The 21,415-nt window shown below is 56.6% G+C and overlaps 1 protein-coding gene across 7 annotated transcripts; it reads left to right on the top strand.

The window, feature by feature from the left end:
- Positions 1-5,668: 5,668 nt before the first annotated feature.
- Positions 5,669-19,577, top strand: TMEM119 (transmembrane protein 119). 7 transcript variants are annotated; one of them, XM_069558271.1, is made up of 6 exons: positions 6,031-6,717; positions 7,635-7,801; positions 8,784-8,856; positions 10,120-10,163; positions 10,943-10,984; positions 17,451-19,577. In XM_069558271.1, exons 5-6 carry the CDS (start codon positions 10,955-10,957, stop codon positions 18,333-18,335), a joined length of 915 nt encoding a protein of 304 aa, XP_069414372.1. In that variant the 5' UTR covers positions 6,031-6,717; positions 7,635-7,801; positions 8,784-8,856; positions 10,120-10,163; positions 10,943-10,954; the 3' UTR covers positions 18,336-19,577. The 7 variants fall into 7 exon arrangements, with proteins under 7 accessions (XP_069414374.1, XP_069414372.1, XP_069414375.1 ...); XM_069558272.1 differs by lacking the exon at positions 10,120-10,163 and having other exon boundaries at positions 6,293-6,377; XM_069558273.1 differs by lacking the exons at positions 10,120-10,163; positions 10,943-10,984 and having other exon boundaries at positions 5,669-6,717.
- The last annotated feature ends 1,838 nt before the right edge of the window (positions 19,578-21,415 follow it).

Here is a 21,415-nt window from a genome sequence, read left to right on the forward strand (position 1 = left end):
CCAGGAGCCACTTTGCCCAGTGGTACCCACGACACAGTTCAAGCCTGCAGAATTTGGTCCCCCCGCACCCCAAATCTCCGCCAGATACCCCCTCTAAACATCAATGCCATGCACCCCAGAAGCCCACCCTGACCCTTCTCTGTTCTGCATGAGGCTCATCTCCCCTTAACACCCAGTGGCCCCCTCCTCACAGGGGGAGCCTGGCTACACCCCACAAGGCCTTCCTACAACTGACTGGTTGTCTTACAGAGTTTGAAGAAGTGAAGTGAAGTCACTTCAGTCATGTCCGACTCTTTGCGACCGCCTGGACTGTAATCTGCCAGGCTCCTCTGTCCATGGGATTCTCCAGGCAAGGATACTGGAGTGGGGTGCCATTTCCTTCCCCAGCATAGAGAGTCTGGGGCCCCGTAAACTTTTTCTTAAAGGGCAAGATCATAAATATCTTAGGTTTGGCAGCTCACGTGGTCTCTGTTGCATCTTCTCAACTCTGGCATCCTGGCACGAAGGCCACGACTGACTCTGCGTCACGGATGAAGGGGTTTAGCTGAATTCTATTGAAACTTTGTTTAAGGCAGCAGGCTGGGTCAGGATCTATAAGTTAGCTTGTCCCTGACTTCAGTGTAGGGTGACCAGATGTCCTGAGACTTTCCTGGTTTCAGCACTGAAAGTCCTATATCAGTGGGATACAAGGCTTTCAGCTCCAGCAGATTAGGACAGCGAGTGGCCCTATTTAAGCACTGAAACCCAGGGGGACTCTGAGGGTCAGAACAGGAAGCCAAAGCCTTAGAGAGGAGAAGGGTGTGGTTTACTTCCTGACATGGCTGAGCCAGGGTTTCAGACTTTTGATCTTTGCTTCCTAATGCCTTTTAGTCATTTCTGTACACGGGGAAGGAAACACACACACACACACACACACACACACACACACACACTTCTACCTTCTAGAACATTCATCTCAGGGGACTTTTTCTCTTCTAGAAAAATGCCTCCAAGGGCCTCTTTGGGAATTCAGGACCTCCTCCACTCCGTGGCATAACCTGCAGAGAATGAATTCAAAGAAAATATCGAACTGGGGCAGGGGAAGCGGGGGTGTTGGCTGCAACTCAGAGAGAGGGATGGGGGGAAAGGCAGCAGGAACACGGAAATCAACAGGGCCATAGGGAACAGAGTCAGGGATAAGCGGAGAACTGCCTGGTTCTGTCCCCCCTGCCCCCTTGCCCTTGAACCTCTACAACAGCTGTGATACACCGGAAGGTGTGTTCAAGGTGCTTCGGTTGGGGCGCTGGTGGAGCGGGCTATCCGCCATGGGCGGGGACAGACAACCCTGCAGAAGGCGGGTTCCTAAGGCAGCAACAAACAGTGTTTCACTTCCCCTTTATCCGGGATCAGAAAACTCAGCTGGTGGATTCCACATCACTGGGGTGGGGCCCCAGAGGCTGGAGGACTTGGGGGACATTTCAGCAGTTCCTCCGGGACTTTGCTACCCCGTCCGTCTCGGCAAGGAGCAGGTCTCCGGGCTCCCTTAAGGGCCCCGGCGAGCGCCTCTGCTCCCGCACGTTGGTTTTCCGTCTTTACCGAAAGAGGACCGCTTCTCTGCAGCCCTCCTTTCAAGGTGCAGGATTCGTCAGCAGCGGAGGTGGCGAATGCTTGACGATGCCACCAGGGGGCGCCCACCACCAGCTAGTGGAGCCAAGGGCAGCCTGGCGCTTCGCTTGGTCCAGTCTCGGAGGATGAAGGAAGGATGGAGCCAGATCCGAGCTCCAAACCCAGTGGGGTGCTGGTATATATTTACCAACTGGCTTCTCAGGTGGATTGGTGGCCAAAACACGATTTGCAGTGCTTGCCAATGTATTTGCTGTAAATACTCCCGTGGCTGATTTTGAGCAACCAGCCATTTATACGGTAGGTCATACAAAAAATGTAAATAACGCCAATGGCGTAGATAGGATGTAATAAGATCATGAGGAAGCGATGAGTTTTAAGCATTGAGACCTTGCTTTTTAACATAATGTAACTTAATTTTATGTAACAACTGGTTCAAATAATTCTGAAAATTTGACAGCTGGATCTGAGACTGATAGAGGCCGGCTCCTGCTTCCTAGTGCGTCCTTCCACTTGTCTGGACCTCCCTTGCCCTTGAACATCACCCCGTGAATTGCCCCATCCATCCACTGAGCACGAATATCTGCTATGTCTCCATGGATCCCCTCGTACAGCCTATGAAGGAGGAACTAGGATTCTTGCCATTTTACAGAAGAGGAAACTGAGGCTCAGAGAAGTGCAGTCACATGTCCCAGATCGTACATGAGGATCTGAGATTGGAATCTAGGCTTGAATCAGAAAGCCACATTCTTACCACTAAGTCACGTGGTCCTTGAGATCATAGCGGGGCTCTGGGGGAATCCCGTGCCCCAAACTCCCACTCCTGCTGACCTGTCCTGGTGTCTGGAAGTCCCCCTCAGTCACCCTTTGTGGCTCTCAGTTGCTGAGAGAAGGCATTGGGACCTGTTAGTTAGTGGCTCAGTTATGTCCAGTTCTTTCCAACCCCATGGACTGCAGCCTGCCAGGCTTTCCTCTGTCCCTGGGATTCTCCAGGCAAGAATACTGGAGTGGGTAGCCAATCCCTTCCCCAGGGGATCTTCCCGACCCAGGGATCGAACCTGGGTCTCCTTCATTGCAGGCAGATTCTTTACTGTCTGAGCCGCTAGGGAAGCCCCAGGACGACACAGTTGAACCCAGCTTGCAGAGAGCAGGCACACAGCAGACCTGGGATGCAAGACAGACAGAGGTGGCTGCAGCAAGGCGCTGGCATTTCCTGGGCACTCTGTCTATGCCCAGCCCCATGTCAAATGCTTTATCTGCCTGATCGCATTCAGGTCTCACAACAGCCCGTGCGGTGATGACAATTATTACCCCACTTCTCTGCTAGGGAAACTGAGGTTCAGAAAGCTGGACCACTGGCTTCAGCAAGTTGCACTGCTGAGAAACCAGACTCCGCTGACTTCATCTCTGGCAGTAGGGAAGGAAGGAGGGTAGACAGGAAATGGGGGACAGAGGGTGGCATGCTAAATTTACTCTTGTCCCTTTGGAGGGGGGGTGCTGCCAGCCCTGTGGGTGCTTCATCTGGCAGTCAGTCTGGACAAAGGCTCCCCAAACCCTCCTCCATACCCCACCCCTGCCTGCCACTCAGCCAAGTCTTACCTGATGCCTAAGCACAAGATACATCCTCCATAAACCATAGTTTTTAGGATTATCAAATACAGAAAAATGACTGGAAGGAAGTACACAAAATCATTAAGAGAGATTAGCCACCAAGCATGGGATTATAAGTGAATTTTATTTGGTTCTTTTGACTTTCCTGTGTTTTCCTAATATTTTTCAATGGGCAGAACAAAATCATAAGTATTTAGGAAGTCTGGGGGTCCCAGGTCTGGGTAAAATCATCCACTCTTTAGCTATGAATGCCCACACAGGAAGGCTCTGAGCTGGTGGTCCTGACCTGGGGACAACTTTGCCCCCCCAGGGGACATCTGGCAATGTCTGGAGATGAGCTGGTTGTCAGGACTTGGGGGAGCATTGCTGGCATCTAGCAGGTGGTCATGGACCCCGACAAACATCCCGCAGTGCACAGGCCAGTCCCCCGAGGCAAAGAAGGGCCTGGTCCAAATGTCAGTGGTCCTGAGGTGGAGAAATTTGGCTCTTCCCACTTGGCAGTGAGGGCCCGTTGGAGTTCCCCTTCTCCAAAGTGTTTGGAAACCCGAACTGTGCGGCCTGGAGCTTGATTGCTGAGTCTCCTCTTGGTGGCTGGAAGCCTGTAGCCATAATTGCTCAGGCTTTTGCCCCCCGGGGTCCCACAGAGCCAGTGCCCCATGCCTAAGCCTGGCAAAATAAGGATGCTGTTGCTGAACCTGGCAGGGGGGCAGCCTTGGAACTGCTTTTCCGAGGAAAGGAGCAGAAAGGAATAGGCCTAGGGCAGGAGACAGGAGCACCAAAGGGGTGAAGATGCAGTCCCTTTCCCAGGCACATGAACCCTGCGAGGGGCGAAGCATGGTCCCCTCCTGTCTCAGCACTGCTTCCGGGCTGCCCCCTCCTTCGGGGCAGTCCTTCCGGGAGACTGATTGTTCTTCCTTGTGTCTGGCCTCCAGACCTCTCCGGCCTTCAGGGGATTTCCCCCAGAGCTTCAGTGGCCGGCTCAGCAAATCACTGGCTATAAATGAATCTGTAGGACGGTAGGGTGCCTTAATCCCGCCAGCAGCCGAAGCTTCTGGAAGCCAACCCTGCCTGTTTGAACCCCCATCTCACCCACTGACAGACATGTTGGCTGGATGAGGGCAGGAAAGCTGTCACCTCTCACTGTCCTTTGGCTCCGGCCCCAAGAGCCTGCTGGTTCTTTCTTCCTCGCACTCGCCTGCCCCAGGTCCTTTGCACCTGCCGCTTCTCTGCCTACTGCCCTCTCCCCAGAGGTCTGCGGGACCAGCATCTTCTCACCCTCGTGTCTCAGCGTGAATGCCGCCTCTTCAGAGGGGCCTGCTCTGCAGCCCTGCCCCGCTTTGGCTTTAGGACAACCCCCTGCTCCCCTTCAGGGTGGTGGTGGTGGTGCTCGCGCTGCCATGTCTGACTCTCCGTGACCCCGTGGACTGTAGCCCACCAGGCTCCTCCGTCCATGGGACTCTCCAGGCAAGAATCCCGGTGTGGGGAGCCATGGCCTCCTCCGGGGGATCTTCCCGACCCAGGGACTGAATTGCATCTCTCACGTCTCTGGCATTGGCAGGCGGGGGCGGAGGTCTTTACCGTTAGTGCCACCTGGGAAGCCAGGTGACCGTGTGGATGTACGGATTTTTGCTGTGCAAGGGGGGGGGGGCCTCTGCCCCTCACATCACTCTGTCTATGACTGCACAGTGCCTGGCAGTCCGCAGGGGTTCAGAAGACATTGACTGCATTAACAAATGGGTAAGGGAGTTTGGCAAGGGGGTGAAGATGCAGGGACAGCAGTGGGCCTGGCAAACATCTAAGCACCAGAGGCAGAAATCAAAAGAGCCTTAGGTTTAAGGCTTAGGGCCAGGCCTGGCTTTCAATCCCTGCTCTGCTGCTGCTTTCTGGATGTCGGGCAAGGCTAACCTCTGGGAGCCTCAGCTTCCATACCTGTGAAAGGGGGAGAAAAGTCCTTGCTATTCCACAGCTGTGACGTGGCTGGCACACTTCAGGTGAACAACGAGGGCCCACGTTCGAGAGACAGTCCCTGGCTATGGGAGCAGGCGTGGACCCTCTGAGGGGCACCGGGGGGCCTCCACATCCCCCCATGCCTGGAAGTCCAGCCCCCCTGTGGTTTGGGGAGCAAGCCCCCGCCCTGCTGAGCGCGCCGTCTTTTGGCCTAAAATTAGCTCACAAATTCCATGGCTGCCTGGTCAGTGCTTCCAACTGACAATTCAAACCAGATGTTTCCAGCTGTTGGAGCCCTTCCCCCCTGGCCAGCGCCTGCATGTGCCCCGGGGAGGTCGGACTCTACCCGGGGGAGATGGATCGGAGCCCGCACTCGGGGGCCCTGGCAGGAGCGGGAGCCAGCCTGGGCCTGTGGGCTCACCCCTCTAAGGATGGGGGCACCCTCGCCAGCTGACCTGCCAGCGAGTGGGGGCTGGGGTGGGTAACCGCTCTGCCTTTTTCCATTCAGGAGCCTTGTGGAGCGCCTGCTGTATGCCAAGCCTCTGTATTTGCTGCTGTCCAGATACTGTGAGAAAGAGTCCGAGGCGCCGCTTGCGTTGCTGTTATTATTAGCGTATGCATTTAGTGCCAGGTGGCACTACTGGTAACCCTCCTGCCAATGCAGGAAACTTAAGAGACGCAGGTTCGATCCCTGAGTTGGGAAGATCCCTTGGAGGAGGGCAGGGCAACCCACTCCAGTATTCTTGCCCGGAGAATCCCATGGGCTGAGGGGCCTGGCAGGCTACAGTCCATAGGGTTGCACAGAGTTGGACACGACCGAAGTGACTTAGCACACACATATGCACCAAGCTTATACGGGCTTCCCTGCTGGGCTCAGTGGTAAGGATTCCTTCCACCTGACAATGCAGGAGAGCCAGGGTCAATCCTACAGTTGGGAAGATGTCCCGGGAAAGGAAATGGCAACCTGCTCCGGCATTCCTGCCTGGAAAATCCAATGGACAGACGAGCCTGGTGGGCTCTAGTCCAGGGAGCCACAGAGGAACTGGACATGACTTAGCGACTAAACAACAGCAAGGCTTGTTACGTTCTCACAATAACCCAGGAAAGTGTCACTAGTGCTCCCATTTTACAGATGAGGGAACTAAGGTCCAGAGAGGTGGAGGAACTAGCCCAAGGGCTCTCGGCTCAGAAGCAGCAGAACCCAGAGGCCCTGAAGGGTAGGTGCTCTCAGCTCACCCTGGCTGAGTTTCCCTCCTTGCTGTCACCCCCACGGGGCCCTTTCCCTCCTGGTGGATGGATCTGGGGGTTATAGAAGACCCTCTCCGTGAGGCTGTCCCTGGGCTCGGGTGCAGAAGATGGCTCACAGCAGCTGCCAGGAGAGGAGGTTCATTAGGAGACCCGGGAGCCAAGCGTTGGGTTCCAGCTGAGTCAGAAGCCGGAGGCTTGCGGAGGGGCTGTGGGGATCTGCGTGGGCTTCACGGGGGCCTTACATGGAGCCGCTTCCCCAGCCCCAGAGGCGGGACCCAGAGCCCTTTCTGAGGGTCCTCGAGAGGAAAGGTAAGTCTGCACATGCATGTGTGTGTGTGTGCGTGTGTGTGTGCGTGTGTGCGTGTGTGTGTGGCATCGTGCATAAAGAGGAGAGGGGCTTGATGCAGGGAGGAGAGGGCTTCACGCATGTGGGGGGACCGTGGTTGGCCTTCACTCGTGGTAAGAGCCAAAGCCCCCTGCAAATGCCCGCAGAGACCTGGCAAGATCTGGCGCCAGTGCCCCCTGACCTCACCTCCTCCCACCCTCCCTCTCACTCACTTGGCTCCAGCTTCACCGGACACTTTTCTTTTCCACGCCTTGAAAACGCCAGGCAGGGACTCGCCTAGTGGTCCAGCCTCTGAGCCTCCGCACTCTCAGTGCAGAGGGCCCGGGTCCCATCCCTGGTCAGGAAGCTAGATCCCACATGCTCCAATTAAAACTCCTGCTTGCTTCAAGGAAGGTTGAAGATCCTGGGTGCCTCAACCAAGACCCAGTGCAGCCAAAAAAAAGAAAAAAAGAAAAGATTCTCTATGATATCTCTTGCAAGCCTCTCACTGACTGGAGATAAATTAAAAAAACAAAGCCCAGCACCCCCTACCTCAGGACCTTTGCGCTTGTTCGTGCCTCTGTCTGGACCACTCTATCTCTGATCATCTCCCTGGCTCACTCTGCCACGTCCTTCGGGTCTTTGTTTGAACATCACCGTTTCCCTGCTTTGTCTTCCTCAGTACCCCTTATCACCGTCTGCCATTCTGTATGTAGTTACTTAATTACTAAACTACCCTCTTTTTTGGCTGTGCTGGGCAGCATGTGGGATCTTAGTTTCCTGACCAGGAATGGAACCTCTACCCTGCTGCCCCCGAAATGGAAGTGCAAGTGTGTTAACCACTGGACCACCAGTGAAGTCCCAGTGTTATCTTCTCAGGTATTTATTCGTCTGTTCTTAGTTGTGGCACTCGGGTTCTTCGTTGCGATCTTTCACTGAGGCGCGAAGACTCTTGCGGGCGTGTGGGATCATAGCTCCCCATCAGGGATCGGACCTGCGTCCCCTGCGTTGCAACGTGGAGTCTCAGCCGCGGGACCACCAGTGAAGAAGTCCTGCTCCCACCAGAAGGCAAGCTCCCCCGGGACAGAGACTTTTCATCCGTGTTGCTCTCTGCTGCAGTCCCGGTGGTGGAAAGTGTCTGACACATTGCATGTGCTCAGTAAGGACTGAGAGAGACAGAACAAGAAGGGAGAAATGGAAGGGAAGGATAGGGAAGAGGAAAGGAAGGAGGAAGGGGAGAAGAGGAAAGAAGAGAGAGGGAGGGAAGACGGGACAGACGGTCTTAGTGTAAAGGGAGGGGTCGCAGAGCAGGAGACACACAGGATGATGAGCTGTTTGGGTGACTTCAGGGCCCCGAAGTCCAGCTCTGAGCCTTCCCCACTCTGCCCCTCTGCTCAAAGACGGGCAGCACCCACCTCCCCCGCCCCTGCCCCCTGATTTCCAACAGTGCTGTATAGACGATTCAGGAGCACCATCTCAATTCCTCTTCATGATGGGGGCTGGGGCGGGGCAGTGGGGGGCTCCTGCAGAACGGCCTGCCGGAGGGCACCTCACCGAGGGCACCCCATTGGCAGCTGGCAGAGCGGGAGAGCCAGGCCAGGTCTGCAGCCAGGGGTGTGCGTCTACACCCCTACCCTCTGACACGTGGGCTCCCACATGGGCTGCACGGAGCCGCTGCTTGCGCCGGGCTTGGGGAATGTACATGTTTACAAGGCTGTGTGCAGCTGGCCAGGTCACCATGGACATAGGAAGCCAGAGATCCTACTGGCTCTGGTGCCCCCACCCCACCAAAAAAAAAAAAAATGAGAGGGAGGCAGGGCTCTTAATTTTTAAAGACAACTTTGAGTCATACCTACGTAAACCATAACCATCTGAAGTGTGAGGCTTGATTTTCCCATACACACGTGCCCACATAACCGCCACCCAGACATTGTCCGGCTCCAGCCCGAGAAGTTTCTCCGTGTCTCTTTCCAGTCAATACCGCCCCCAAGGGTAACTGCCTTCTTCTTCTTTTTTTTTTTTTAATAAATGTATATCTTTCTTTATTCAGCTGCACCAGGTCTTAGTTGTGGCATGTGGGATCCAGTTCCCTGACCAGGGATCGAACTCCGGCCCCCGGCATTGTGAGTATGAAGCCTGAGCCACTGGAGCACCAGGGAAGTTCTGGGTAACTGCCCTTCTGACTTCTGTCTCCATAGCCTGGTTTAGCCTTTGTTCTAGAACTTGTAAATGGAATCACCCAGTCCGTGTTCTGTGGAGTCCATTTCTTTTGCTCGGTGTGTCTATGAGATTCGTCCAACTGCCTGCCTCCCATCTATCTCATCCTCCCACTGGGGAGGAGTGTCACACGGACCACAGTCCGTGCATCCATTGTCCTGCTGATGGCTATCTGGGTAGTTGCCAGTTTGGTGTGTTTTGGCTCTTACCGGTGGTGGGCTGTTTGCTGGAGTGGGAAATTCACTTAGAATCACACAGCAAAAAGAGTTCAGAGGAAACTCGGCTGACTCCTCCTGGTGTGGGAAGGGAAACCGAGGCTTGGCTCACAGCAGAGCGTGTGGGAGGGGCAGAGCTGGGAGTGAGGAAGGCAGGTCTCTCGGTTTCTGAGCTTGAATGACTCCTGGGCGAGAACCAATTCAGCAGCCCCTCTGGTTTCCCTGTAAGACACTTGGTGCCAAGCCCTTTTCCACCGCAGGGCCTTTGCACTTGGCTTTCTTGGCCCTGGAAGCTGTTCCTCCTGCCCCTTGAGTGCCTGGTTCCTCTTATCTGCACATGTCAGTGCCGATGCCTCTTCCAGGAAGACAGCCCTGACCACAGTCACTAGAATAGATGACCGGACACCTGCCCCCGCCCCTTTCCAAGCTACTTCCTGTCTCCTTGGCCTTTTGATCTCCTTGATGGCATTTTGCAGTGTTAGGGTGTCTTCTTGAATTGCCAGTTGACTTGCTTCTCAACCGATTCCCCTGAGAGGAGCTCCTTGAGGCGGAGCAATATTATGTCAGTGAATCCCTTCCCTGGGCCTCAGTTTCCCCATCTGTAACATGGGCAGGTCGGACGAGAGCCATTCAGCCAGTGGAGGGCACTTACTGAGCACATACTGTGTTCCAGGCACTGGTGCCAGGGATATGGTGACAGAAAAAGCCCTTATTCTGGACCTGAGAAACTGACAGTCTAGAGACACATAGAAACAAGTCCTAACAGGGCACCAGGGGTGCAGGAACATAGAAGGAGCTGCTCATCTCCCTCCCTAGAGGCTGGGGTTCAGGGAGGGCTTCCTGGAGGTGGTGATAACAGAGATGCAACATAGGCAGGCGGGTCAGGCCAGGGGGCACATGGAGGACAGTGCTTCAGGCGGAGGGAAGTCACTTCAGCATCTGTCTCATTCACAGTCCTCTCCAGGCCGCGGGCAGCTCCTGGTTCACGGAGACACTCGGTAAAGAGCTATGGAATGAGTGAACGTCTCTAGTTTACAGATGGGGAAGCTGAGGCATGGGGAGGTTTCACAGTGCGCCTGAGCCCTGGCCACTCCACCTCCTTGGAGCCCCCCACCAGGGGCCACTCCACGGGTGTCCACCCGCAGGCCAGGCCTGTGCTGTGATGGGGCCGCAGCCCAGGTCTCTCCAGCCACATGAAAATCTTGCGATATTTTTGCCCAGAAGGCAGGCCCCAGTGGCTTCGGGGGCTGTGTAATTAGAAGTGGCTCTGAGCCCACCAGAGGCTGGAGCTGGGGGCTGCGGTGGGCCAAGCAGCTTGCCCAGGCTCAACCGGGGAGCACTCTGGCAGGGACTCAAGCCTGGGTGAGGTTTTCCCTCCTCTTCCCTGCCTCCTCAGTCCTGGTTGGTCAGTGGGGCAGGGGTGGGGGTGGTCACAGCTGCTAATTGCAGGCTAGGCACAGGGTGGGGGCTCTGAACTGCTTCAAGGCTGGGCAGAGGACTCTTTGCTCTGTTTCTGAAATTGTGGGTTGCAAGCGAGTGGCCTGGCCCCCTCCAAGCCACAGGCCTGCCCACCCCCGACCCTTGGAGCCATGCGTGGCGCTGTGGGCCGTGGGATTAGCCGGGCCAGGCCCTATCGTGGGTCCTGGAGCTGGAGAATGTGGACCGTGAGTCCCTCAGGATGGATGAGGAGTGGCTAGATCCTAGGAACGTGAGCGTGGAGGGCAGAGTGGTCACTGACATGGTCACAAGCATTTATTGAGCACCTACTGTGTTCCAGGGACCACCCCAGATGCTGGAGTTACGGCCACTCACAAAACAGGTAGAGTTCCTGGTCGCCCCGCAGGCCTCGTTCATGGACTTCTGCTTGATGATCAGAAACTGCTCTGAAGGCGCTGGCTTCCTGTCTGTCCCAGGGCCTTTGCACATGCTATCCTCTTGCATTCTTGCCTTCCTAAACACCTCCACCAGTAGCTCTACTTTCACCTCCTCATGGAGGCCCCCATAAGCCCCAGGACCAGACTAAAGCCCCCCAGATTAGCCTCTCACAGCCTCGGAAATGCCCCATTCCAACTCTTAGCACAGTTTGCAGTTAGATATTCATTTCTTTGTTGACTTACTTATTGCAAGTCTCCTCTCTGAGCCTGTGTCTGCTCATTACTGTCTTCCAGGGCCTGACAGTGGCTGGGTTTAAACTCGATGCTCAAGAAAGATTTGTGGACTGAATACAATTTAGAATGTCACAGCGTTGGAGCTTCAGAGCTGGCAGGCTTGCAGCGGGCATCGAGCAAAACCCCACATTTAGCTGCAGCCCAGAGAGGGACAGAGATTTGCCCAGCCACTCACAGCTGATGAGTGAGCTGGGGCTGGAACTCAGGGATCTTTTTTCCTCCCATTGGTGACTGAGGTTTTTGTTATTCTGTCCTTAGATTGTGTCGGGATATTTGGCTTAAGGGGTGTGTGTGTGTGTGTGAGAGAGAGAGAGAGAGAGACAGAGAGAGAGAGACAGAGAGAGAGAGAGAGACAGAGAGATGGTCTGATAGCTGTCTAACAGGGTCACTGGCCTGGTAATTTTCCTGGCTTTATTTTCTAAACAGCTGGCTCCTCTTTGGGGAGGCGAGTTGGGGCTGCTGGGACCATCAAAGGGAATAGCTACAATCTAGGGCCCTGGTTCCTAAAGGGTAGGCATGATCTGTTGATTCTTGTACTCTCCATGCTCCAAACCTTCCCTGGCTCCCTGTTGCCCCTGATGAATGCTGTTCTGAGCCTTTAGCCCCGCTCTTCCCTCGCCCTCCTCATTTGCTCCTCCCTTTTATCTACTGCGTGCTCCAGCACTGTTTCGTCACAGCCCCCTGTCCGTGTGTGGCATTCTCAGCCACCTGCCTTCATCCACGCTGGGCTTTCCTCCTGGAATGACCTTCCTGGGTCTCAGCTCATTCACAGTCACAACCTCTAGGACAACTCCCCTGCCTCTTCCAGTGGACCTCTCTGTCCTGGGGTTCCCTGAGCTCTTGGCTTCTCTCCTGCCGTGGACCCATTTATGTTTTTTTTTTTTTTAAGCGATTAATGTATGTGTGCTTCTGCTTGGAAGTCCGTGAGCTTCCTGAAGGCTGGGCTATGTCTGATTCACCTCTGAAACCTGCTTAGCACCGGGCCTGGTGCACACAGGTGTTCCTTAAGCACTTGATGGACGAATGAATGAATGAGCGCAGGAATAAATGAATGCAAGGACTGCTGACTCACTGGAGTCCTCAGATCAGCCAGAGAGCCTAGTTCCAGTGCCCACAACTGACTTATCTCAGTTCCCTGGTGGAGCCTCTTGAATGCACCTTGCCTCACTTTCTCAGTCTGTGAAATGGGGCCATGAAAACCTGTGTTCTGGCTGCTTCGTTTTGGGGTATCGCGAGGCCGTGGATCTCAGGATGTTAAGAGGGAACCCACAGAGCTTCCCACCCACCCCTGTAAATGGGGAAACGGAGGTCTGCGGAGGAAAAGGCTCTGACTTCGGGTGTCTGAATTCCCTCCCTGTCTCAGGCCTGACCCTCCACGAATCCTTTAAGCCCAGCTCCCACTCTGCTCCCTGAGCTTTGGAAAACCTGAGTCACAGCTGGAACCAAGCACAGGGAATTTTCCTCCTCACTTCCAGGGGCCTCGGAGCCTCCCTGACCTTGTCCTCTCGGGCTGGGAGGCAGGATCCCTGCTTGCTGGCCCAGGGGTGCTCGGCAGGACGGCCCTGCTGTGTGTGTCTGTCGGCCTCAGTCTGCCCTGGGGACCCGCGGTCAGGGAGGAAATGCCACATCTGGTGTCCTGGGCTGTGGAGGGGGCACCCGTGGAGGAGAGGGTGTCCGCGAGTGTGAGCGGGGAGGGGGACTGTGTGTGGCCGGGCTTGGCCCCGCCCCTCCCCTTGTCCCCACCCCAAACCCACTTAATGAAATCAAGCTGGACGGAGGGAGGGAGTGAGGGAGGGAGGGAGGGAAGGAGGAGGCGGGGAGGGCCAGGGAGGGCGGGTGGCAGCCCAGAGCCGCGGCCACCGGGCACCGCCAGGGACTCTGACTCGCTCTGCTCCACCTGGCGGGACACCCTGTGTGCAGAGGAACCGGTGAGTCCTGGGGCCCCCGCCTCTCTCGGGGAGCCCGGGCTGTCTTGGAGTTTAGGGGGCCGGCGTGAGTGCTTTCGGGGGCTTCTCTAAGTATGTGTGAGCCTTGAGTGTGTGTCGGATGCTGTGTACGTGTGTGACCTGTGTTAACAGGACGGGTGGCCAGCTGTGTGTGCACCGGGACGATGTGTCCTGAGCGCAGCGCTGTGGCGTGTGTGTGCGGTTGGGGCCTTGCTGTAGGGGGTGTGCTGGAAAGTGGGCGCCGGGGTGGGTGTTCCCGGGGTCCGCAGGAGGGTGGTGTGTATGGGGTGGTCCCATCTGTGGGGATTCCCAGCGGGTCAGGGGGTACATTGTGCAAGTGCTGCGTGCATCCGTGCGTGTTCTCTGTGTGTCTGGGCTGGGGTCCGGGTAGCCATCCGGGGTGTCGGGACTCTGTGCATCTGTGTCTTTGGTGCCTGTGTTGTGTGTCTGTACTGTGTGTATGTGTGTGGGTTTCAAGACCTCAGGGAAAGACTCCCGTCCTTCCCCAGGCCTCCCCTCCAAGGGGCCCAGGGCCCTGTCCTTGGCTGCCCTGGAGCAGGGGCTTCAGAGCTTCAGCCAGAACCCCTCCCCCCAAGGCCACTAATTGAAGCCAGGTTTCTGTGGGCTCCCCTCCCCCTCTGGCCACCAGTCCCTGAATGGGGGCGGGGCTGCCCCTGGCCCCTCAGCCTCAGGTCTTGGCGGGGTACCTTAGCCTTAGGGATGGATTTGAACTATCTGCCTATTCCTGACCTCAAGTGTGGGCATCACATTTGAAAACAATGAACTGTGAGTGAGATGGGCTCTGGAGAGGGGCCCTGTTCCCAGCTTGGAGTCCTGGATAATCACGTGGTACTACTAATTGACATCTCCACCGCTATTTCTTGTCCTAACAATAGTCCAGGAAGGTGACCTTCTCCCCATCGTACAGATATGGAAACTGAGGCTCAGAGAGGTGCCATGCCTGACCTCAGGACACACAGCTGGGAAATGACCTCCATTCGGGTGTTCAGAGCCGCCTCTCCAGTCCGGCTCCATTCTGACCAACTGTGTGACCCTGGGCAGGCCTTTCCCAGTGTCGGGCCTGGGTTTCCTCTTGGATGAAATGAGAGGGGTTGGCCTGACCCCACCTCCTCATGGCCCATGAATTTCTGCGTCCTGGAAATAAAAATGAGGAGCAGGGAGGAGCTGAGGGCAGCTGATGGGCAGGACAATCATGTCAGAGCAGCCCAGGTCAGCACACCCATTCTACAGACTGGAAACTGAGGCCCAGAGAGGTCAGGGGGCTTGTCCAGCAGGGTCACACAGCCATCTCCTGTGAAGCCCCGCCGGCTCCCCGCACTCAGCCTACATGTTTCCCAGGGAGCCCCGGTGAGAGGGATGAATAGACTCAGAGAGTCAGGGTCTCAGTCTTTAAGAGCCAGAAGTAGTTTGCGTGGCCTCTTTCCTTATCCTCTGCCCCAGCCCCCAAGGCTCTTGGGGAAAGGAACACTTTACTCTGTCTGACTCATTGCTGTGCGTGTGTGTATGTGTGAGTGTGTGCGTGTGTGTGTCTGGTCCCGGATTCCTCGTTGGCTACAGCTTGGGGAGATTTCACTCAATGAGGTATTAATACAGATTTGGTCTTTCCTGGACGATGAGGGGAAAGAGTGAGCACATTTACATGTCAGGCAAGGATAATCATCATTTGTCCACGGGCGGGGTGGGAGAGTGCCCGCTGGTCTTGGATCTCTGCTGGGGTAGAAATTCGGCTGCTTCTGAATTCCATCTCCTCCCGCCCCCGCCCCCACCCCCTCCAACGGAGCAGCAGCTCCCTACCAGGCGTTTTCTGAACTTGTGGTCTCATCTGATCCTAACAGCTCCAAGAGGCAGGCCCTGTGCTCACCTCCTTGCCCCGCCCCCAGTTTACAGATGGGGAAAGTGAGGCCCAGAGGAGCCGGGCAGCAGAGCCAGACTCGGAACCAGGATCCTAATCCCGGCCTAACTGGCCTTCTCAGTCCGGTGCCTGTAGAGCTTCAGGGCGGAACCTTGACGGCCGCCGCTGCAGGGAAGACCCTGGTCTTCAGGCCCCACCTGGCCAGCAGTTTACAGCGAGAAGTTTCAGCTGCCACTATGAGAGGTCATTCCAGGGCTTACTCGAGGCAGCAGGCAGGGAGGTGACTGGTGAGGGAGGGGCAAATCCACCAAAGATCAAGGCTGTCTGTAGGAACCTAGGCTAACAAGTACCAGGGGAAGGCTCCTGAAGTTCATGGAACTGCTCAAATCCTGGTCCCAGCTGACAAGTCAACCAGGGAGTGTGAGCCCATTCCTGGGTCAGCCGGGGGCACATCGGAGGGTGAATGTGTGTGGGTGTGAGTGAGTGTATGTGTGGATTCTCAGAATCACAAAGAAGGAAGGTTCAAATCCCAGCTCTAACACTTAGCATCTGTGTGTCCTTGGGCAGGAGGTCACTGTCTGTCTCAGGACCTCTAATTCCTCATTTGAGAAATGAAGACAATACTAGTGTTCTAGGTGTCTTTGGAATTGCACCCACAAAAGGGGCTCAGATGAGCAACTGTGGTAAACGTACATGGTGACCTACTCATTTAAAATGAATCTCTTGACTTCCCTGATGGTCCAGTGGTTAAGACTCTTGCTTCCAATGTGAGTTTGATCCTTGATCAGGGAAATAGGATCCCACATGCCATGGAGCCCCCCGCCCTGCCCCAACAATTTTTTTGAAAGAGCCTCTGGGTGAGTGTTGCCTTGTCTGATATCCTGGGAATTTCTTTTGTATTTTGCTATCTGAGCCAGTCTGTCTACATTCATGTCATATTGGGAGGCACCAGGTCACTTGGAACAAGCCAGTCAATGGCCCCATGTCATTCCTACATCACCTCCTGAATCCCCAAGTCACCACGAGTTGGTACCATCACCTGCTTTGCAGAGCGGGGCCTGAGACCTGGGCTCTCATGGGGACCTGCTGCAAGATGTTGGGCACCTGACTCCTTCAGCCCAGGAACTTGCTGTGTGGCCTGAGGCCTGCCCCTTGCCTTCTCTGGGCTTCTGTCTCTCCCAACTGCATCCCCGAGAGGGGGTGCCACAGTCAGGGGCGTGTGAGGCTTTCCCATCCTGGCACATGCAGCCTCATCCAGCATCAGGGTCCTGGGCCCTCTGCTGGGCCAGGCAGGGACTCTCAGGGGGCGGCCTGGGGGGCATAGAAGGGGTCCCTGGGTTGTCTGAGAGGCCAGGCCAACTCACACCAGCTGGGAGAGTTAATGCTTTAGAAGCCAGGCTCCTCTGTAAAGCTGGGCCATAAGGAATTTATTAGTCATTCGGGCTGTCTGGGCCAGGGAGGGTCTGGGGGTTCATGTCGGGAGCAGCCTTCCCATGGGGGAGGGAGGTGCGGAGTTCATCTGGATCCCATTTGGTGGCAGCCACAGGACTCCAGCTCCAGCTTTGTTTCAGGCATAAGGGTTTCCCCGGGGGGCTTTGAGGTGGCGGTTAGCCGTGGGGCACATGCTCACTCAGGCCCCTGCTGAGCTCAGAATCTGGATGCTTCAAAACTTATGAATCTTTTGGTGACAGGACAGCAGATAGGCCAGGGGCAGTGGGGAGGGCTTCCTGGAGGAGGGGGTCAGCTTGCTCAGTTACTCACTGAGCCCTCCCTCCGGTGCCTGCATCCAAACTCCAGCTCTTCCTTAGCAAGTTTTTTGAATTCCTCTGAGCCTCAATTTCCTCACCTGAAAAAATGGGGAGAATGTAGTACTACCGCCAGGAGGCGGTTCCCAGGAGTCAAGAGAAATTTCATCTAAGAAAGATAAAATAGGGCCTGGCACATGGCAAGCGATGAAAGAGTAAGTTCTTCTTATTCGTTGAGCCAAGTCCATCAAGATGCATTTATTGGGTGCTTACTGTGGGGTCCAGGACCCAGATACAATGCAAAACCCTGAAGCTGCCAAGACGAGTAAGATTCAGCCTGTGCCCTCTATAAACTCAGATTGCGGTGAGTCGTTGGGGGCGGGGGAGAACCGACGTGAACCCCGGGATGGGGTCCATTGAACAGTGGGGAGGCTCAGGCCCAGGGAGGGGAAGCGATTTGCTAGAAGAGGTTCTGTGACCCCTGCACCTCCTCGGGGTCCCCTGAGGCCCCGGGGTCCCACCCTGACGTCTCTCCTGCCTCCCTTCCCCACAGGTCCCCGGCAACATGGTTTCCGCAGCGGCGCGCAGCCTCGCTGTGTCTCTGCTGCTGCTGCTGCTGCTGCTGCGGGTCCTGCCCACGGCGTCCCACTCCATGTCCCTGCAGGCTGGCTTCCTGGAGGACACGGGGGGCAGCGGGGAGGCCGAGGGCTCGTCGGCCTCCTCCCCGAGCCTCCCTCCGCCCCAGACTCCGGCCCTCAGCCCCACGTCGGTGGGGCCCGAGCCCACGCCCCTGGCGGGCCCTAAGCCCCCCACCAATTTCCTGGATGGCATCGTGGATTTCTTCCGCCAGTACGTGATGCTCATCGCCGTGGTGGGCTCCCTGGTCTTCCTGCTGATGTTCATCGTCTGTGCGGCTCTCATCACCCGCCAGAAGCACAAGGCCTCTGCCTACTACCCCTCGTCCTTCCCCAAGAAGAAGTACGTAGACCAGAGCGACCGCGCGGGGGGCCCCCGGGCCTTCAGCGAGGTCCCCGACCGGGCTCCCGACGGCCGGCCCGAGGAGACCCTGGATTCCTCCCAGCAGCTCCAGGCTCACATCCTCGCCGCCACCCAGAACCTCAAGTCTCCCTCCAGGGCCGCCCCAAGCAGTGGAGACCTAGCCAGGGCACTAGAGGTTAGGTCAGAGGAACAGGAGAAAGGCCCCCAGGAGGCGGACCTGGAAGTCCAGGGACGTGCGCTTCCGGCGGAGAAACCCGAGGTGCCTCCTCCGCCAGAGGAGCCCTGCTCAGTGGAGATGGACGCAGCTGCAGGTGCGGCGGCAGCCACTGAAGGTCAAGGAGAGCCAGACATGGCTCCCTCACTCGCCCAGGAAGCCGGGGGCCCAGCTGGTCCCCCCGAAAACCCCTGTGCTTGCGGCAGTGTCCCCCCCAGCATCTAACTGACCCCTCTTGAACTGTGGGCCCTGACTGTTGGACCCCTAGCGGTCACCTCCTTGGGCCTAGAAAGGCCCTTGGTCCCCACCGCGCTCTGACCACCCTGCTGCCTCCGCCCCCCCCCCGCTGCAGATCCCAGTGTCTGACCCTACCACAGTGGGCGGAGATGCTGGTCTCTGTCCCACCTCAGGAATCTCACCGACTTCCAGAACATCTTTCTCCGCAGCCCCAAGGGGCTCATCCGAAAGGCAGAGCTCCTCTGGGGGCTGGCGCTTGGAGGCGGGTGTCCCAGTCACAGACACGTCCGCTGAGAAACAGAAGTCTCAGCTCCCTTGTGACAGTCCCTTGCAACGCCGCTGCTTTCCATCAAGGCAGGAAAGAGAAACGGAATAATGACATTTTGGAAGAGGTTGAATGAATGGGGAGACGCACAGGGGCCTGCAGGTACCACAGAAGATCCATCAGGAGGTTTCTGTGAGGGCCCCTGCACGCAGCGCGAGCATTTCCCAAACTGGCTTCCCTGGAAGAAAAACTTTGAGGGCCAATGAACCAGTCGACAAAACATTGCTTCTCTGCTCTGCGCACCGCCTCACCCCCAGCCCGCCCGACTGAAGTCCTCCAAGGCTTTGACAAGTCCTGCAGTAAAGGCGCCCATGGAATCCGGTTTCCCTTAGCCTTTCCCAAACTGCTTTTGACCGTGGAGTACTTTTGTTTTTGTTTTACAGCTACAGAGTAAAATCCTGCAGAGAACACTCTGGAAGTTACTGCTCTAAATGTTCCACGGGGTGCCCCCTCTCCAGTTTCCCGATGGTCCAGGGTGAGGGTGGTAGGGTTTGGGGTCTCAGCCTCTCATCCTGCTACTTACTGCTGTGGGGATGGGGCAAATGAAGTTCACCTTTCTTGCCAGGGACTCCAAGCAACCTAGAAGCGGGCTGGGAGGTGCTGTGTGTGAGGGGACCCCATTCTAGGACGGGTCTGAAGGTATGGGGGAGGGTTTCCGACATCCAGGCTGGAAGCAGGGGTCAATGGCCCCCCATCCTTCACACACACACACACATGCCTGGCAGCCTGTGCCCACAGCATTCTTTAGTCTTCAACAAGGGAGCCTGAGCTTCGTCCAGGATTTGGGGAGGCCCTGTGAGGGGGTTCTTGTTTCTATCCCTCCGTCCAGGCTCCCCCACCTCTGCACAGCTGTCCAGGTGCTGGAATATAATAAACCAGCACAATAAACCTTTATTCAGGCCTGAGCATCCTGGTTTTCTGGGGGTGGGGAGAAGGAGTCTGCTGGGAGGTTGGGGGGCATTTCCTCTGGGCTGTTCTGTGGGGGTGGGGCAACTTTCTGGGGGGTGGGACACATCGACCTGGCCTTGGGGGCCGGATGGGTGTGGGAAATGGAGGGAGGGGTGGATGCCCCATGGGAACAGGGTCCAGAGATTGTGCCCCAGAAGCCCTGGGCTCATGGCCACCGAGGCAGTGTCCATGCGCACCTCTGAGGCTTACGCTGTCTGCAGGAGAACCACCCACCTCTCCGTTTCCCCCAGGAGAGAGGGGCCGTGGAGGGGCTTGGGGCCAAAGTTTTAGTTCCCCCTCTCCCTGCAGAATGGCTGAGGGCCGGTCTGGGTCTCACGGACAGCGCCACACTGGGCGCACCCTTGGCCTGCGGTGCTGGGGTGGAAGGCAGTCCCTGCCTTTTGTCTCCTCACCCACCAGGCTCCTCCTTGCCTTTGATGGCAATTCCTGTGACCACTGCTCCCCCAGCTGCCAGCTGGAATCCAGACATGGCTGGGCTGGGAGCATGTGCTGAATCCCTGGGGTGATGGGGGCAGGAGGCTATCCCCAACCCCACCCCCTGCAGCCCCTCTCCTCCTCTGACCCCACATCCATCTGGAGGGGGCCGGGGTTTGGGTTTGGGTTTCAAAACACACAATGGCCACTGTCTGACTCAGTGGGGAAGGACCCTCCCTATCTCAGCCCAGACAGGTGACCGCCCAAGGACGTAGGGAGAATTGAAATACGAATACTGAATACCAGGATGCTGTGTGGCTAGGACCAAGTCATTCCACCTCTCTGGGTGTGATGAGCCCTCTGCTTGTTCCTGAGCTCCTGCGGGGTCCTAGGCATAGGGGTGTGGCTAGAAAGTACACGAAGCTTCCCCAAGTCAGGCAAAACCCAGGTAAGACAGCAGCAGACATTGGAGATCCCTGGGGAGCAGGCAGGGCTGGGTCTCCGATCAGCAGTGGCCTGGCCAGTGGCTCCTATTATTGTCCACTGGGCCCTCCAGAGGACGTGGGGCGTGTGGTTTTAGCCACAGCCTGTTTCCCCAGGGACTGGGGAGGAGCTTAAGGAGGGGGTCTGAGCCCCAGTGCAGGAATCAACCTCTCTCTCACCTCTGAGCTTTTACAACTACTATTCCCACTGCCTAAGACACTCTTCCACCCCCTGCCTTGCTTTGCTAACTCTAATTTTCTGTTTGGCCATGCAGTGTGGCATGCGGAATCTTAGTTCCCTGACCATGGATTGAACCCTGCAGTGGAATCTCGGAGACCTAATCACTGGACCACCAGAGAATTCCCGTTAACTCTCATCTTTTAGCTTCTGGCTTAGATATCCCCTCCTCCTGGGAGTCTTCCCTGACACCCTCCTCCCCCCCTTCCCCCTTCCCAGTCTCTCTTCTACAGTCCTGTGGGCTCAAGGATGACAATAATCCCTTAGTTAAGGAGTATCTGTTATGTGTCAGGCACCGCTCTAAGCCGCGGACATCATCAACTCAGGCACTGTTCTCATCCCCATGTCACAGCTGGGGAAACTGAGGTCCAGAGAGAGGAAGTCAGCTGCCCAGATCACAGAGCCAGGATTCCAGCCGCGCGGTCTGATCCCGGAGTCTGAGTTCTCCGCCGGGCTCCCCTGCTTTTTCGATGAATGAACGAGTGATTGAATGAAGGACGCCCTTGGGGAGGACAGAACGGCCGCACGACCTCTAAGGCTTGGAGCCCCTCCACCCTGCCCCCCGCATCTGTGATGGAGTCACCCAGGAGAGGCCTTTGATGGGCTCACATCAGGCCGGCATCAGCGGGCAGTGAGCCGC

Source organism: Ovis canadensis, chromosome 17 (assembly GCF_042477335.2).
Source record: "Ovis canadensis isolate MfBH-ARS-UI-01 breed Bighorn chromosome 17, ARS-UI_OviCan_v2, whole genome shotgun sequence".
Lineage (NCBI taxonomy): Eukaryota > Metazoa > Chordata > Mammalia > Artiodactyla > Bovidae > Ovis > Ovis canadensis.

Bases quoted from the DNA above. Each gene is read 5' to 3' on its own strand.
- TMEM119 (XM_069558270.1), top strand. From the start codon at position 13,091: ATGAAATCAAGCTGGACGGAGGGAGGGAGTGAGGGAGGGAGGGAGGGA. The intron at 13,262-17,450 runs GTGAGTCCTGGG...CCTTCCCCACAG, and splicing joins CCCTGTGTGCAGAGGAACCG to GTCCCCGGCAACATGGTTTC.